The 19343-nt window shown below is 43.7% G+C and overlaps 1 protein-coding gene across 2 annotated transcripts in view; it reads right to left on the bottom strand.

The window, feature by feature from the left end:
• Window positions 1-19343, bottom strand: part of NUAK1 (NUAK family kinase 1) — a 48125-nt gene that overhangs the window by 16137 nt on the left and 12645 nt on the right. Inside the window, exons 1-2 of one of the 2 annotated variants that reach the window (XM_084537813.1) lie at window positions 13073-13653; window positions 8265-8385 (exon numbers count right to left, since the gene is read on the bottom strand). In XM_084537813.1, coding sequence (XP_084393939.1) covers window positions 8265-8337 — 73 coding nt within the window. In that variant the 5' untranslated portion in view covers window positions 8338-8385; window positions 13073-13653. Of the gene's footprint in view, window positions 1-8264; window positions 8386-13072; window positions 13654-19343 lie in introns of those variants that run through there. The other variant, XM_084537812.1, reaches the window with a different exon arrangement.

Below are 19343 nucleotides of genomic sequence, written 5' to 3' on the forward strand. Positions count from 1 at the left end.
GAACAGTGTACAAAAATGCCTTAACTGAGAGCTCCCACTGAAGGTACAGGGAGTGGAAAGGCAGTAGGATTTATGTCTATACACACACACTTATAAAGGAATTCAGTGGTCAAAACAATCAGGCACGTGACAAGGTGGTATTCTGGCAATTCTCAGCCCATCAGACATGTACACCATGATTTTCACAGCAGCAGTTAGGATGCCAGGCAGGCTTCATCCAGACACTTCTAAATTTCCCTTCTGAGCACACTGTGCAGTTTTATAAACATACGCTCCAAGAAAGCATTGTGGCCAACGTCTGGGGGAAGAGAGGAGGGCATTAATTAAAGGCTGGATTGACTTACTGCAAATAATAATGAGGTAATAAATATACTGCCCTGTTAACACCTGGGTTGTAACCTGCAGGCTGATGACGGACAGATTGCCTCCATACAGCTTCTGGGACGGCTTGGTTCGCTCTTTGTTTTCGTTGCGGATGATTTATTATCTGCCACTCTACTGCATATTCATTCCGAAACTCGCCCCCGCCTCGAAGCGTGCCTGAACCCTGCTGCAGCTACTGCTGGTGGAGGAGCATGGCTCCGGCAGGGTCCCCTGCTCCACGAAGGCCCCGCCGCTCGTGGCCAACGCGTCGGCCATGTCATGCAGGCCGGCCTTCAGCTGCTCCGCAGCCCCGACCAAGGTCAAGGGAAGGAGGAGGGTTGTGTATGAGAAAGGTGGGGTCGCTCCTGCTTCTTTCCAAGCACCGATACTCTGCAAACAGAGCTGGTTAAATAAGATAAGTACCGGTATCAGCACCCAGACAGGTGGTAGCAGCAGAGATGGCCCGTCAATCACGTGCTGAGAGACGGGAGTTGCTTAGATACCAGGCATGAGCTCCACACGTTAGAGGAGAAAGCAGCAGGAAAAACACTTGCTACAAGCTGTGCGTCATTTATTTTTGAGCCACTGTGGTTCTTTCTACCACTCCACAAGCCGAGATACACAGAGAGGGCTGCAGCAAGGCTTCGGTGCAGCGGGAGGGCTGCTGCACCACCTCAGCTGTAGCGGTCAAGTGATGCTGGGTATGATAGAAGGGCTGTGATATGACAGTCCCTGAGATGAGCAAGAGTACTGCCTTCATGCACAGAGAAACAGCATTTTCCAGTGAGCTACAAGCCTGCTTGTGCTTGATCTGTCCAGCCCTAGGAGCCTTGGCAGGGGCTAAGAGCAGTGCTCCGCACAAGCAGCAAAGGGTCCTTGAGTTGCAGTGGTCAAAGAAAGATTTCTTACAGCTTTTCTTTAAATCCCTCCCATAACTCTAACATGTTTGTTTATTTATTTAAAAAAGAAGAAAAAAAAAAGACAAAATTTCTATACTTCTCAGCTGATAATTGAAACCAAATCTGTTGGCTTCAAAGCTCATTGAAGAACAGAAATGTGAAACTGGGAAAGAACTTCACTTCTCACTACCAAAGACATATCTGAGACGGAGTACATTGTGTAACGTCAACAATCTGTCTCTTTCACAGGCTGTTCTACTATAGTAATAATTCTTGGATATAATCTCTCCACTTATTTATATTTAGAGGCCATGAAATGATGAACTCAGCTTCTATCTACAGCTTTCCATCTTCCAAATAGCACTAGGAAGGGAGCTCTTGCTGATCAGCACATTTTCTTTTATTTTCTTTTCTTTTTTCTTTTCTTTTCTTTTCTTTTCTTTTCTTTTCTTTTCTTTTCTTTTCTTTTCTTTTCTTTTCTTTTCTTTTCTTTTCTTTTCTTTTCTTTTCTTTTCTTTTCTTTTCTTTTTTCTTTTCTTTTCTTTTCTTTTCTTTTCTTTTCTTTTCTTTTCTTTTCTTTTCTTTTCTTTTCTTTTCTTTTCTTTTCTTTTTTCTTTGCTTGCCTTGCCTTTTGCCTTGCCTTCCTTTCCCTTTCCCTTTCCCTTTCCCTTTCCCTTTCCCTTTCCCTTTCCCTTTCCCTTTCCCTTTCCCTTTCCCTTTCCCTTTCCCTTTCCCTTTCCCTTTCCATCTTCTTCATCCCTACTGCTGAAAGGCAGTAGGAAAAAGCTACACAGGAAAGAGCCACACAGGCATCACCTCTGCTGAAACTGCCCAGGACAAGTTTGGCACTGGATGAACATACTCGCTATCCAGCTTACATGCTCCCAGAGATGGACTTTACCCCCAAAGTGCTGAAAGCCCACACAGACATGGTTTTGCAAACATCAGTCAGAAAGATTTTGTACTACATTGGACATCTCTTCACTACAGCAGTTCACTTATTTGGACTTATTTACTACAAAATTTAAATAGCAAAACAAAGCAGAAAGCTTTTGCTCTTTCTGCAAGCTTACAGGATGCTCGAGTCAGAGTGCCGAGGGGGTTGGATTTTTTTCCCCCTTAATGGACTACCTCCTCGCGGGCTGATTCCATTTGGTTTACATGTAACCCTGGGGTAAGGATTTTAGTTTGTTAGTTTAAGAGGGGCGGCCAATCTCTTCGCACTGGAATCATTTGAATTCTCCTCATGCCTTTGCTCTCTATCAGAGCAATCTCCTAAATTAGTTCCAGTATGTTGACATTCCTTCCATCTGGTGTCTTTCCATTCAGCGGTATTTTTATTACTCTCCTAACAGCCGCAGACAGAAGTACCTTTCCACTGCTACAAAATGCTCTTTTATTAAAGGTCAGCCAAATCAAAAGAACGAGCGAGTTTGTTTTTAATTTTAGAGATGCAGACTAGAATAACCTTTTCATTCAGAAAACTCATGTATGACCCAGTTGCCTCACTTGTGTAATAAGGCAAGAATTATTCTTCAAAAAGACACATGAATACTGAAAAGTGTTTTCTGCCTTAGAATTTCAGCCCCATGTGTCCTCTGTGTTCTTGACTGCTTGAAAAGGTTTACAGCCCCTTAATGTAAAAATACTTGACAACTGTACTATTTATTTATTTATTTACTATTATTATCAGTTTATGGCTGTTTTTGAATAGCACATGTAGCAGCCATGAAAAAGGTCCAATTTAGTAAACCACTTGTGTGCATATGCTTAAATTTATGCATATGCTTAATTATAATTGAAGATAACAAGATAAAAGTATGGGTTTTAAAGGTAAGCATATGCTAAATTGCTTTCCTGAATTATGGCCTTACTGCATCTCTTCTTAAATTAAAGGAATGTAGTTAAGATCCTGAAATAATCATTTTAAATCAGACGGCATGCTAGAATTTACTCCCTAGTGAGGGGATTAAATCAAAATGAGAACCATTATCCTTGACGAGGCTGTTTCTCAAAGAATGAGACTGAGGATATGCACATTTTGCCTGTCTACTATTTAAAAAGGAAGGAGAGAAAAATTGAGTTGCTACTTCAGCCACAATACTACATGTTACACTAATTGTCTTTTGTTTCAGCAAAGAATATGAGCTAATTCCCCCTTTTTTGTTAATTATGATTACAAACTGCTGAGGAACCTCAGACAAGCAAACATTTACATTGCAGTGGGAGGCCTGCGTGAGGAAAGATAGAAATACATTTCATTGCTGCTTGCCATCGTTTTGAGGTCTGAATTGAACTTGCCAGTGATCTCAAGCATTTGGGTTCATGTCAAGCCAGACAAAACATTGTTTAGGCGGTCATCCTGAATGAGAGGAAATTTATAAAGGTGGGGTAGGATAACTGAGGAGTTAAGTTTGTTCATATTCGCTTCATTACTATCATCAGACTCTAGAAATATTACTTTGTGTTCTTGGATGTTATCAGGTGAAAACAATGGAAATAAAGCACTCTAAGGTCAAAAGCCTACATAATTAGAGGAAACCAATTAGAAATGTGCTTAAATACTGTCACTGCTGAAGTACTTTCTCTTGACTAATTTAAAGAAAAAAAAAAAAGCACATTCCAGCTTTCCAACTTTCATCAATCTTGTTAAAAGCCCAGTCAGTCACGTGATGTTTTATGGGACTTGTATTGACTTTTTCAGGTGTTTTGCATGCAGAAGGGATCAAGTAATTAGGCATCAAAATTTGTTTTGATTACGTCTGAAACACAATAGCAGAGGCTGGGCCTGCCTCCACGTTGTTAGCCTGACACATGCAGCCAGGCTACTGCAGGAACCCAGCTTTGTCAGCAAGGTTCATGCACCTTGCCAGATGCTACCTGGTTGGCTTTTTTGTGACATGGATGCTTTCAACGTGGTGCCTTGACCAACACAACTCACGCAGCACTGCATGGAAGAGAGGCCTGCAGGCATCCAAAGCACTAACTGTTCCCTTCCTTTTCCTCACACAGAAGGTCTGTTACAAAGTGTGAGATTGAACATGTGCCTGGCAAGTAAAATTAGCGTTGTGAAATATCATGCCACCATCGGCACACACCGTCAGATTTCCTTCCGTTGTCTTTGGCATTTGGGAGTACAGAAAAGTTGAAGAGATTTCCTGGTTAACCAAAGCATATCGCCTCATTCAAGTCATTGCCTGCTTGGAGATACTTATGGAGCACCTTGCTGCTTTTTTTTTTTTTAATTTCTTGTTCTTAAGAATATCAGAAATATGACCTAAAAAAAGTAGGAAGTCCCTCTTACATGGGAAATTCATTTTTTTGGGCCTTGTTGTTGTAAAGGGTCCAGCACTCCTCTAAGCATCCTGGCCCCAATCCAGCGAAGCACTTAAGCACGTGCTTTCCTTTGGTTACTCGCTCATGTTAATGCCACCCTGTTCCACGGGCACTGAATTGTGATCCTAATATTTATTCATTCTTCAGGGAATATCTTCGTTAAACTATTTCCACAAGCATGTTAGCAAATAACCTGTTCATTTTCAAATGTCTTTTGCAAATGGATGAACTTTTCTGGATGGTTACGCTGACCAAGGACAACTCTTCCTGCGCAGAAACACTCACGTAGGCACTGTATTTCATACTACAAAGACTCAAGAGCTCCCTCCCGAATGTCCCAAGCATAACTTCACTCGCATGATTGGTCCAACACATGTTTAAATGTTTACAGAATCAGGCCCTATGCTCTTCCCCGGTTTAACTTTTATAAAGTATTGCCAGATGGAACAGATTTTGCACTCAGGCTACTCCTGGAAAAATATGTTAGCTCTCAAAGGCTTTATTATCAAATCCCAGAGTTTTCAAGGCAAAAAAGAAATGGGGCAGAGGAAGGCGGGGCTGGGGGGAGACAGACAGATGAATGGACAGGGGCATTATTCTATAAATTAAAATTTATGTCCTGAAATCAGAACACTGCTAGCAAAGCCAGCTTCATTTATCCAGTCCCTTTCAAGGAGTTTAAAGTCACTTGAAAGAGCACTTCCCTTGCAGCCGCACTCGACAGATTGCCAATTACAGCCCTGCTGAGAGGTTGGAATTTCTTTGGACTCAGAACAGTACATCTACCCTCACAGCAATGGGCAAGATACATTGCTTTTCATTTGATTACAAAAAATATCATTAGACTGGAAAGCTTTGCTTCCACCCATTCGGATTTGCTTGGTATCAAAAAAAAAAAAAAAAAAGATAAGCTTGTGTTTACATCAAGTTGACAAATTCAAAGGTTAATTGCTTTTAAGCAGGCAGGTCAAAAGGATACCTAAACAGGGATCCTACTTAAGGAAAACACAGGTTTGTAAATGCAGTACAAGCTGCTTTCAAAGATATTTACAGAGAGATACAGCATTGTCCATGCTAGATAGACTCAGTGCCACCTGGCACCTACAGAAAGCGCTATCAGGCACACAGTGGTGGTCTCATTGCCTACAGTAAAAATTAGTGAGAGAGCAGAAAGATACCTGCAGGGTGGCTTCAGACTAAAAGTTAAGCATCTAATTTAAGTTAGTCAGCTAAACCTCATCTGCCACCGAAAGGAACCTCCAGTATGTCATTTGTCCCACTTATCTGAAAAAATATCTCCCAGGAGGGAGCAAACCACCTTGTGTAGACACTGATCTCTCTTGACTAGGGAGAAGAAATAGGCTTCTAGTGTGCCCCAACTGCCTAAATGTTGAATGGCTTAAATTTGGCGAGATGAAGCCCACCCCTGAGGACAGCGTAACTTCAACATTTCAAGTCAGATGATTGCAATATTATCACTTTTTATTGCCTCACTCAAGAGGAACAGACAATTGTGTTTAAAATCCCACTTCAATAGGATACAAATACTTCAATCCTAGATGTAGTCCCATAACTTTACCACAAATATACTCTTAGGCTTGAAATGAAGCACACACTTGAGAAGCACATGCTTAAGGGTCACTGAACTCATATCCTGATCTCTGGGCAGGACGTCACTGCTCCTCGGGACTCGGCTGCACATCCCCACATCTTCCCAGTACTACAATAACCAGCATTACAGCGTTGGCTGCAAGAGGCTGAGTACAAAATCTGACTGCCTGGAAAGGCTGGATGAGTACAGCCACTATTCCTCTGCTCTGTGGAATATGGTCTTCCTATGGCCAAACCAAGCAGCTGACTTCTACTGCCTACCCCTTCAGGTCATGAGTTAAACACACGAAGCCATGAAAGGCTGCTCTGCTTTCTAGAAACCTAAAAGGAAACAAACCAGAAACAGAATGGAAAACCTTCCAGAAATGAGAGAAAAACCGCTTCCAGGTTTCTCTCTGCAAAGGGCTGTTGCTGGCTGACAAACCACAAGAGCAGAGCAGAAGGAAGCGATGTCACCTGCCATAGACAACTTGCCCTCCTGGAGATGGGATGAAACCTCCACTGCAAAACTGCACCGGTTGTGCTGCAGAAGCGACACTCCTCCCTCTGCGGGGCCGGAGGGGAAAGTTTTGCTCCCAGAGGATTTTACTGTCTGCTTCTTAAAAATGCTGTAATCTTTTTAACTTTTACAAATGTTTTAACTCAGTAAAAGCTATTCAAACTAAGGATGAGAAGGGCAATTGGTCAAAGCACCGCAGCATGCTTAATCTTTTTTCTTTTGGAGTTCCCGTGCACATTTGAAATAACTTTTGTTCCATTTGCAACCCACATGCTGACACAGCATCCCTCCCCTTTTCTGTTCCCAGATCCTGTTATGAGTTTATTCAATAAAAAGACAGATATTCATCTCTTTTCAAGTAAAAGAACATGCTTTTGAATAACTCAATATGTGATACTGTAACAGTACTCCAAGCCAGCCCTTGTTTTAATCAGTTGTATTGACTCTCAGAGTGGAGCTGCCATATACATATCATCACCTTGAGTGTTTACCTCATGAGTATGTAAATACGAAGAGCTAAATTCAGGCTGCCTGTTCTGCACGTGGGGGAAGAGGTGATCCTCTGGGAGGAGGCCACCCAACCCGAGTCCCTCCAGAGCTTTGGAGCCCACAGCCCAGGTCCACGGTGCTGCTGCTCTTCTTATGGAGACCCAGCAGTGGACCTCTCAGCCAGTGTCTTTTAGCACATACCCAGCCCGAGCTATTTAGCTCTGGGATGTTACAGACTTAAGGAAGGAAGGAAGGAGGGGGATATTTTCCTACAGGGTGATACTCTATAAATATATAAACAAACAAACAGGAGAACAACGGAAAAATGCCCCTGGCTTCCTGCTCCTTGCTCTAAACCAGGGAGCAGCAGCTCCCAGAGCCAGGAATTACCAGGCTTCACTGCCATGTCCCAGGAAGAAAGGAGTTATAATGGAAAGACAGGAATAAGGAATAAGAATGATATGCCAGCGACCAGACTGACAGAAAACCATGCAGGGGTAGATAGGAAGTGGATGCTTGGATTCAGGGGAAAAAAGCAGCAAACACAGAACCAGCAAGACTAATTGGCAGGTAAGGGAGGACCAAACTTAAGAAAAATACATGTTCATAAATAAAATGCAAAGAGCTTTCAGAGACTTTACAGACAGATACAGCATTGCCCATGCTAAGTAGAGCAAACAAGACTGGTCTTGTGGAGCCCTGTGAAGAAAAGTCCATGAGGACTGGTTGAAGGGCTGGGGACATAAACTGACATGGGGCTGATGTGAGCAAGGGTGAAATTAAACTGAACTTTCAATGGGAGCAAGGAGATGAGATGATAGATGCAATGATTTCCACCTGCCACAGACACAGCAGATAATTCACACATGAAGAAGTTGCTCCAGGCAAAGGGTTATGCATCTGTGAAACACCGATGGTTCAGAGGGAAGGCAGTACTCGAACAGTCCCTTTGGTAAGAGGTAGGTTACACTAGGAGTAAGGGTTTGGTGCATGATCTCAAGAAACATGAACATCAGGTCCGGAAGAACATAACCGAGAAGTTGGAGAGGAGTATTGCGTTCACTGACCTTCATATATGGTGATGATATGAGGGTGGCTGAGGGATGACATGATCTCAATCTCCCGTCTGATGTGAACCATGTCTTGCTCATCCTTAATTTTGTCCTTACGAATGGATTTTATTGCAACCTATAAATTCAGGAAATCAAGCATTATTCTTGGAACTGAACAGATGCATATAATCCATTAAGGAGAGTTCAAAAAATAAATACAGATGTTAGATGTTGGCAGAACGCGGAATGACCAAAACAAAGTTTTAACATACAAACCTCCACACCCCAGCTCCTTCTTTTTATAGGACAATCATTACAGTAAAGGATGGCATGAATTTTAAGATCTTCAGGTATTAGGACTTCACCGAGGGGGAGCACAGCACTGTTTGGAAGGACCTCTGTTAGCCTAAGGACTGAGGCAAACAGTAAAACTCCCAACAGCCTTTGATGGGAACAGCATTCAGTTAGACATGACCACATCTGACAGTTTCAAACAGAAGCTTTGGAGACAATTTCTCGCAAATGAAGTTGAGATCTCTGATGGAAAGGAGGCGGAAGACCCAGACAAAATAGATATTTGTCCATGCTAGTACACCGAGAACTGCATTAACGTGGGATGCTCCATGGTTCTCTGAGGAAGGCAAACTGCTCGTGAGTTAAGACTTATTTCAAAATCCGAAGAAATAAATCTTAGAAATTCACATCTAAACTCGTCCTCATATAAACCCAAAGCTTCAGGCCCTCCACAGCACTTATGCAATCACTGCAAAACCATATCCTTCCTGCATCCTTCCTCAATCAGCAACCTTTTTACAAGCACATCGTGTGACTGGGTATCTTTCCAAAAGGCAGGGTGGGAACAGAGGAAGTGATAGCTGAACTTGCAATATAAATTCAAATTATAACAGCCCTTGTGAGTGTGTGTAGGTTGCCTGTGAAAAGGGGCTTATCTGAACAACGCCATAAATAATTGCCGAGGTCAGCTCATGCCCTTTGAGAAATGCCCAAGCCAACAATGGAGAGAAGGTGGTGTGAGAGGGAAGGTGAGGGCATTGTGCAGGCTGAATAGCAGCATGGCCTTTATTATACTCAATATTTACCCTGTTTTATTTTTGTAAGGCAGAGTTCAGGGAATAAATTATCAGCTCGTTTAAGATCAACAATACATCTTTGAAAAGCATCACTGACCTGCTGAGATGACCACCCCTTTATGGGTAAACAACGCTTTTGTCATTCTCTGCAGCCAACTACTGCGGACCTCTCCTGGGAAAACATTTGCAAATCTGTGATTTATGTGATTTCCCCTGTTCCCTCAGAAAAAAAAAGTACTTTCACTGCCTGCTTCAGTAACTGCAAGTGGCATGACCAGTACTGTTTTCATTAGACGATGTAGCATCAAGGATATCGAAGAAAGAAGGGGAAAACTTGCAATGTTATAAAATTGAAATGTACATAAACAGGAGCTACTTTAAAGGATCGGGTTTCCTACAAGACCTTCAACTCTGAAAAGCAACATTGTTCAAAAAAGCAGTAAGCATATGCCCCATCCCCTTGAATTGCCAAAGATTTCAGCACGTGCTTAAAATGAAGCACACGCTCAAGTGCTACCCTGCTTTAGGACAGCAGAACAAAAAAGCAGCAATCAAGGGTCAAACTGATTTGCATGCAAAAATCAAAGCACCTCTTTTCTTCCTCTTTACCCCAAAATTTGGTACTGAGATTTTAAAAGTAACAACGTAACTCTGGTCTTACCTACACTAGACATATTTCTAGCAAAGGTAATGCAGCAGGTCTTAACTGAATGAGCAATCCAAGCAATCTCCAAGTGCTTATAGAGATGGAGAAGGCAACTAACAGTAAAGACAAGGTTGGGTTCCCCCCCTCCCTTCCCGTGTTTGCACTGGGACAGGCTGCAAATGCAAATACACCCTGTATACAAGAAGGACGTGGGTGGCTCTTGGAGCAGTATGTGCATTCCTGCGAGAAATAAATATAGACATGGGTAAAAACACATTTTTTATTAAAAGACAGCCTTGTACTTGGCTCCGAGGAAGAATTTAAGAAGGGTTTCATTGTCAAATATACAACGGGGTGCAAATTCTTCATCATTCATGGCTGGTAAAGTAATAACGGCACCCCAGAGGGCATGCCAATCTCCCACCAACTTGACTCTGTGCTTCACAGACGGGACTTTTGTAAGTCTACACAAAATTACTGTAAATGGCCTCTCAGGAATAATTGCACATGTGAAAACATATATTTTTAGATACTGCAATGCAAATGTGATTGAAAAGAGCGGCAGCGCTCTGTAAATACATGTTTGGATGAATCTTCAAATGCAAACAGATGTTTTGCCCAGGCAGATATTTTTCTGCAGGACCACAGAGTTTACGGTCTCACAGCCCACGTAGAAAAGTGGTTAATGCACCTAGGAGCTTTGATTTCTAAAGACTTGGCTTTTAGAGCAGTAGCTCTGCAAAGGAAGCAGTGTCCCTTCACAGAGGGATGGGATGTTACCAGGAGGAGCACTCCATTTTGGAGCAAGACTTGAGACACTCACAGCTACTGATGAAATGCTACCGCTGCATATTTGCGTAGCACATGAAGATGCTCAAAGCACAGTGCAGCCATTTATTATTTAAGCCTTGGGCAGCAAGTGGTGAAATGGCACTATTCACTTTCTTTGAGGAACAAGATGAGGAAATCGAAAGGGAAAGCTGATGTTACTCCTAAAGGAACGAGGACTGTAGCAGCACAGTAATTGCTGCCTGCCTCTCCCAAACCGCAACACATCATAGGAGCATCTTGCCCACCAAGCCACAGCATCATTAGAGGCCAACTCTGATAGCTCTCCCCATGTCCAGTTGCTATTTTCCCCCTCAAAAAGAGTCTTAGGGAAATGAACAGCTCGAACACATCTCAGCAAACACTTTCTACCTCGCACTGTGTGCCTGGTGGCCTGCACAGCTCCCTTCCCAAGGGGATGGGCTCAAGGACTACCAGGAGCACACAGCCCTGAGGGTGACCTGATCCGAAAGGCCAGCGAGCGAGTGATTGCTGTCAGCAGGCTTTCACTGTCAGAGAGGCATCCCAAAAGAGGATTAGCAGCGCAACAGGACGGCGCACAGCGGTGTTCGCGCCGGCTCCTCTGCTCCACACGAGGGATCTCTGCCAGCCAAGTGTCGTTCACCTGTAGCAGGCTGCTCGGGCTGCGTCGGCAAAGGTCTGTGGGCTTAAGTTCACTGATGTGAAGACAGCAGCACGAACAAGAAAGCAGCCAAGTATATTTTTCAGTATTTCATAGAAGCGATGCGAGTCATGATCACGTTTGGGGTATGTCATTGCTTTCATCTCTCTAAGCAAAATAAGATCCTTCTCTGTTTTTTTGTTGTTTGGTTGTAAGACAAATAGCAATAATGGAATTTCTTCTGTGAGTTGTGTTTTACTCAGAAATATATTCTGGAAAATATAGTTCTTTTACCACCCAACAGAGCTGGCTCCTTTTTTTTCAAAAGCTCTCTGGACTGCTGCCAGACATGGTACACGACGAACCTGAACAACTTCAGCCTAATAAGAAATAATCTCAATTGAGAAATACTTTATGAAAGAACTTGTTTGTCCATTCTTTAGGTCCTTTTCTTGCTTGCTTATTTTCCTTGCTTTCTCTGCAACAGCTCCACTGTGTGCACCATCAAAACTTACTAAGGGTCACCGCATGTGAAACAAGAGTAGGGCAAATGCAATATGCTTTTTTTACATCAGCTACATTAACTACTTAAAATATTCCAGATCTGCAGAGAAAGTGCTATTAGTCCCTTTGGTACTCTCAGAGCACTGTACTTATACCTCTACCACACTTCTTCGATGTATTTTACTGGTTTTAGGACTTAGATAATTTAATTAGAGTATTTTTAGTAACTTTACTAGTGGAGGAATTTGTATTTTTCCTAGCTTCTTGTCTTAATGAGAATTTCAGATAACTCCAAGACCTTGCTTTCAGACAGAGTACCATATCAGGTTCTTAATAATGAAATCCAAAGCCTCTTGCCCTAGCAAAATAGGTTCAAGTTCACCCAGAGCCCCTGTAGCCCTGGTACATGTTCTGGCAAAACACTTTAGCACATGCCTAACTTCACACGTGAGCAGTCCACTGACTTTCGTGGGATAGCTCACACGTGTAAAGTTAAACATATGCCTAAGTAGCAAGGTCACAGCTCAAAACTAGACCATGCAACGGTCCCTGTGGGGACTGATTCTGAATGACTTGATGGTCTTAATCGAGTTGTAGAGTTTACTGCTTACGTGCACGCATGCAAGTACACACATACACATTCCCCTTTAGGAGAACCCTTGTGAGCTAAATATCCTCAGCCAACAGACCAAAACAGTTGTGTCACTGCCCCTTGCCAGCCCCATGCAGCAGGAGCATCCTTGGGATCTGCTCTGCAGCCCCGGTGGCAATGGAGTCCCAAGGCCACAGCGGGTAACAGGGGAGAAAGTAGCACCAGGGATGGACTGAAACCACCCTCACACGTAGGTACCAGCCCCTACATGTTAAGCAAATAAAGGGAATACCTTCCCCAAAATGCACGACACGAGGGAGAGAAAGCAGGGGGCTATGAACCTCCAGTCGAGCCAGGCACTTCCAAAGGGCTTTGCTTGAGCACAGCTGCCGCTCACCCGCTGCTTTGCCCTCCAGAAGCAGATAGGAAAGAGGGAGCACAGCTTTTGGCTCCCTATCCCTCCATGAGTCAGCTTGCAGAGCTTGCTGGGCAGGAAGCGTGGAGAAATAAGCTGCTCTCTTCAAGGCTGCAATAAATTACCTGTCTCCATTTGCTGGAAAGAGGATTTATACTTGCTCTCTGAACTGGTGTAGAGAGATTATGAAGTATTTTCCAATACGCTTCATGCTTCTTTGCTTTTGTTTGGTACAAATAACATGAATTGAGCTATAAATACGTCAAAAACACGACAGTTGCAAAGGTTTCTGTACATTCAGTCCTATCTGTAAGAGAAATGTCTCCTCCTCTCTGAGCTTCTTGGCTGCTGGGCAAAGCAGACGCGTGGAATTTTCTTCTGCAAAGGCAAATTAAGACCACAGTGAACAGCAAAATATCTCAAAAGTCTGAACATTTGGCAAAGGGCAGAGCAGGCAGTAGGTGCCCACTTCCAGATCACATCTCTGGGTCTGCTGAGTCATTGCTGGCATCGTCGCTCATAAGATAAGCAACAAGTTTTCTTCAGAGCGTTAAGCTACGTCTCTTGGTTTCAGGAAGCCGGTTCGTACGTTTGCTTTTAATTAATGAACTCATGTTTGCCTCATTTCCAGCCAAGATGCGTGAATATAAACAAAGGTGGAATTCGCCACGCTGCAGAAAGCCCCAGATTTTTAAGCCGGCTGCTGCTGTAACCCAGGCTGGGCACCTGAATGCCACCGCCTCCCCCGGCAGCCTCCGCGTGCAGTACATTCAGTCCCATGGAAAGCTATCTTCCACTCCTATTATCTCCCAAGGGCTATTTTTAGGGCTGTGGTAAGATATGAACAAACTGCTCCTCTCCACCGCGGGGGCTGTGGGTTGTAAGCTGGGTCCAGCCCCTGCGCATACCGCCCGTGCTCGGGAGCAAATGCCGAGGGGTTACTGCAACAGCCTTGTGGAGAGCGGGGAAAATGACATCAGGGAAGGGAGCTCAGTCCCTCGAGGAAGGGAAAACGGCTCGCTGTCACGGGGAGATATGTCAGAAATGCAGCTTAACGAACGGCATTGCACACAATTTTCTCCGGGTGCAGCGGGAGGGGAGGGTTGTGCAGCCATAAACCTCGGCTTTCCCCGCGCTGCCAGCGGGGGCCAGCCCCACCCAGCAATGGGAAATGGGCAAACCCGGCCGGTTTCACAGCTCCGCTTCCTCTCCTTGAGACTCCTAGGTGGGAAGTGCCATGTGGCAAGTGCCAGCGAGGGTGGGGAGGTAAAGAATAGGTGGATCGAGGCGAGGGGAAGAAAGAGGCAGAGCAGAGGATGTCTGGGGGTGGGGAGAGAAAAGGCACATTGTTCCTTCTCCAGCTCCGTGGAGCTTAGCAAGAAAGAATAACGTCTGGCACCATGCTGTGTTTTTCCAGGGGAGTCTGGAAATGCCTATGGTACTTTTTCCAGGGGAGTCTGAAAATGCCTATGGCTCTTGGCCCAGACATCACCAACAGAAGAGGAAGAGAAACAAAGCCATGAAACTGGGTGGTCCCCGAGGTGCTGCAATCAGATGATAAGGAGGGGGATGCTGATAATGCACTGAATGAATGAAAGGGCACTTCCAGGGGCTGCACAAGGAAGAGAAAGGAAAGGCAGGGAGTGGGCTGAATAGCTGCCTATCCGGCCCCTGGGCCTTCCAGGTGGAAAGAAGGAGCCATGGGATGCCAAGCATCCAACAGGTTTCTGCAAAGGCATTCCCGCAGATGAGGATCCATCCAGACTTCTTCTTTTAAGTCTCTTCTCCCACGAGTATTTCTTTGCCATGTTCCCTGACATGAAGGAAAAAAAAAGCTATCCTGAGAATCCCATCCCAGGCCAAACGCAGCAGTGAACAGCATCGTGCAGGTTGTGCCTCTGCACCTCCACTGAAGTGAAATCGGCACCTGGCATCGCACATTTTGCTTCGCCATCCCTGAGAGCTCTCTTTCAGGGAAAAAGGGTAAGGTTGACACAACGCCATTGTTTTGGAGATTGCTACTTTTCACATCCTAAAAGCCAGATCATCTCCATGGCGATGCTGCTTGGGAGCCAAGCATGCAACAAAATCCTAATTAATTATTTATTGACAGCCCGACTCCTTTGTTTGATAGGTTGGCAAACCAAGCAAGAAGTGGGGAAGATGCTCAAAGGGGCAGACGGTGCCATCCACACCCAATGAGACTCCAATGACCCAAATCTCAGGTGCTCTGTCCCACTGCACGTCGGTTGGTGGCCTTACATGGATGGTAGCAAAGACAAAATGCTGTTGTTCAACAGGCAGCAGCTGCACACATAAAGGGTGAGGATGCACATGCCTCGATGCACCTTTCAACTTCACTTGCTTTTAAGAGGCAAAGGTATTTTTTACAACTGTCTCATTCTGTACGGTAAAAACAAATAGAGAACACCAGCACCTCTGTGCTTCCTTCCACTCTTTCCAAAGTATGACATAAAAAAGATTATATTTCTGAAAACCAAGGGTGATTTACTGCTCCTATCACTCACTACCTGTAGGAAAACTCTCACCTTTGCACCTGGGCACTAGAAGTCCCAGGTCTATGGGATAAATGCGAAATCACAATTCCATTTGCATAAGCTAAAGCACAAAGTACCAGTGCTTCTTCTGAGAACCGGGGTAATTTTACCATGGTTGTAATTGTTCTTTCCCAGTTCTGTCGGACACAGTTGCTGCTACTGTACGTAAATGGAGATTCAGCAAGTGGAGAGGAACCAGCTAATCACAAATACTAGGCAAGGGGTGAGATCTTCTTTCTAGGTGGCTTTATTCACACAGAAAAATGCCCATGGAACCGAGTTTAACAAGAAGAAAGCACCAGATTAGCACATTTCTGCTGTACACATACAAAGTGGGTGCCAGGAGGAACATGTACAACACCCTTCCTCCGCTTCTTTCCTCACCCCCGCATACGGTGCCTGTTCACAGGCCTTGTGTGCGCATTTCCTGAGTAACGACTGCCCTGCTGCAAAATTTATAACCCTTCATTGTTTTGTACCTGCTGCCCTCAGCTCCGCATATGAAGGCTGGCATATTTACACCATGCATCCTCTGACAAATTTGCCCGGCAGACCTTTTTTCATTGCAAGCTGAGAAGCCTGGCCTTGAGTCGTCCTCACTACCTGGCACAACTTACGGCTCTGTATTAATCGTTTCAGGACTGATATATCATTAGGAGTGAAAGAAACCATTCATCTGGGTCGGTATAGATCTGCTTTTCAAGAGCATTTAAAAACACAGGTTAACAATGTGGCTATTGATTTTTTCATTGAATCAATTCATTTTTTTCAGTGGATCTTCAAACCAGAGGGAAGGGAGGGCTGCAGAATTCAGAAATTGACAGCTTACTAATGCAAGTCAGAAATCTATTGAAAAATCTTTCCCTTCCCAAAATGAAAGCTTTTCATATGACATTAATGAAGTCCTGCCTGCCATGGTAGCAGCTGGGGTTGCAAGGGATTCAATGGAAAATAGAGGCTGGACCAGATGAGGTTATTGGAGATGTTTGCAGCTAGCACTGCTAGAGCTGGAGGCCAAGACTGGCATGCTGGAAGAGTCCCTGCCTCATGCAGAGTTCATCTGTCCGGTGAGAGGAGCCACTATGCTTACTTTTGTCTTGGCACGATCCTTCTGAATATCCAAAGATGCAATACCTAACACTTTAACATGTTGATAACCTGCTCTGCAAAAGAACAGACTCACAATCTAATTCTGAAGTACTACAGAAAGTTGGGAAAAATATGGCCAGGATAAAGCGTTGTGGTTGTCGTGTCAGACTGATGGAAGACCATCTCTTTTCCAAAATCTAATAACTCACAAATAGCCCATCCAGCTACCTCCAAACTTTCAAGGAAAGTTAATGTTTTGGCACATAAGGTATTATATCTGGAAAGAAACTTGGGTGGGGATTTTCCTGCTGCACTGCTGCAGTGGAGGTTCCTAATTGTAATTAAAAGAAAAAAAAAAAAAGAAAAAAAAAAGCTCTGCAACCTCAGCTACAGATCTTTCCTCCTTAATAGATGTCAACCAGCACTGCATGCCACATTCGCTGAGAAGACGAAAACTGCATTTATAGTTAACTTCTGGTGAAGTTGCCAAGCAGATGTTTATTTTTGGCTTCCACATTTACAAAAGCCAAATGCTACACTGCATTGGGATTACACAAAGTCTAACTGCTTTTCTTCCAGGTTACGATTTTGTTGGAACCAAAAAATAAAAAATAAAAAATCTGACTTCACTTATAAGTAGGAAAAAACCTGGTAGCATCCGTTTCTATCATGTCTGTTTATATCATAGTTTAAATAAGGTTAGAATTGTGCAATCGCTATTGATCAACTTCCAAATACAGTGCAGCTCCATCCAGCACATGTGCAAAAGAGGAAAAGTCACTGGAAGTGAATCATGTGTCGGTCTTTTAACTTCTGCAACTCAGTGTGCAGACTGGTTAGCACTAATTAAATTACTGGCGAGTCAGGTTAAAGAGGAGTGAAGGAATTCACAAGCCCCAAGTTTACTGTTCTCAGTGTTACATGGATATTACAGATTCCCCCTCCAAAAACTGGAAGATAGATCTCACATTCATTTGAGGCTTGATCTCACAGCTACCAAAGCTGCTGATCTCATGCAAAATGCTAACCTGGGGCAACAGAGAGGGATTTTAATTCAAAGTTGTTTTTTTAGTTGTGAATAAGCAGTGAATCACACTGAAGTAATCCTCCATAGTAGGAGCGCACACTGTTCGAGGCACTGATTTGGGAATGAAATGCAAAACCAAGATCCTGGCTACTTCTGTAGAAAAAGCCCTTTATGACTTTCTTGAGAAGAGGGGTACAAAGCCCCAGAGCCTGGATCTATTTCCAGTCTGAAATGGACAGTCTTCTGCAATTCCTCCCAATATTTTAAGTTGGAAATGGAGATATTCACACCCTCTAAGCAACTGCTGCAGACTATTGCAACGTGCTGCTAAATAATTGCTAAATAATGGTAACCTGAGCAGTTACCAGAGTCTCCAAAGTGATTTTGCATATGTTTAGGTGAAAGGTGCTATATCACTGCAAGGCTGTAATTCACATTAAACAAGGAAAGAAGTTGGACTTTGTTTAAACACTTTTTTACAACACTTTTTTTTTTTTTTCCAAGAAGCCACCTGACAGTGCATTTTCATTCACTTGGTAAGTTCTGCTTGAGGAAGTCGTGGGTAAACAAATGTAATTCAGCTTATTCTCTCCTTTTCTCTGAAGTGTCTGTGAGTTCAGGGAAGCCTCAGAACTGCTAAGAGCTCTGTGCATCTTTACAACATCCCTTCTGGCACAAATGCTATGTCACCTGGTATTGTGCGGATCCTTTAATTTTGCTCTCCTGGTTCTGCAGTCCTTCAAAGAAGGCTAAGAGTTAATTGAAAGGAGAAAGAAAGTGTTATTTCACCAACAGGATATGAAAAACTTGAGAAGATTCTTTCTTCAAGAAATGTCCTTCAGGTACTACAACGCTAATCAAAACCCAACACCCAGTGCTACACTGCTTGACCACCTCAAGTTCCTAAATAACCTTTGGTGGAATTTGGAAGCATGCAGAGACTTTAACCTTGAGCTTAGAGCTTAGGCTTTGGATTATCATTAATGAGCAAGCATTTGTTGTGCAAAGATGGTGGGCCACTGAGACTGTATCACAGAAGGTACATGGAGGTGTATAAACAGCATAGTTGGAAGGGTTAACGACATGAGACCATCAGCTTAGAAGCACCTACATCTTGTATAATTTACTAAATTCTAAGAAGGACCAAAATATAAACATTTCCTGGTGGGAATCTGGTGAACCGTAGACCCACATCCTATCTGGAAAAATACTCTTGGAAAACAAAAAGATTGGCAACCGTTTGTATCAAGCCTCACCCAGGTTATTTTGCTCCAGGCCTTGCAGATCACGTTGCAGTATTAAATTTGTTTTTGTAAAAGCACTGCTCCAGTATTGCATTGGCCAGGCTGGATGTTACCTATTTAATGGTCCCTTTTTGGAAGGGACACTCCTAGAATTTATGACAGAAGGCGGTGGAATTGCTACAGAGGGAGGAAAGGACTTTGCTAACATTTCTTCCCCATCCGTCTCTGATTTCTAAGAAATATTTATACCCCTGAAGGTAGAGAAACCTCCTGTTGTTCCCTTTTATTTATCAGAAGTAATTTACCAGGGCCACCCTAATGGCTCAGTGGAGGGAATAATACAGGAACAGGAACACTCTCACTCCCCACAGCCAGCAGGGCCTGGAATAGACGTGATGGGGAGAACTGAATTACGCTTTCCTACCAAGAAGTGGCTGGCTGTCATGCAATTTTGCAGCTTTAAAAGCATAACTCCACC

The sequence above is a fragment of the Aythya ferina genome (assembly GCF_964211825.1).
Source record: "Aythya ferina genome assembly, chromosome: 1".
Taxonomy (NCBI): domain Eukaryota; kingdom Metazoa; phylum Chordata; class Aves; order Anseriformes; family Anatidae; genus Aythya; species Aythya ferina.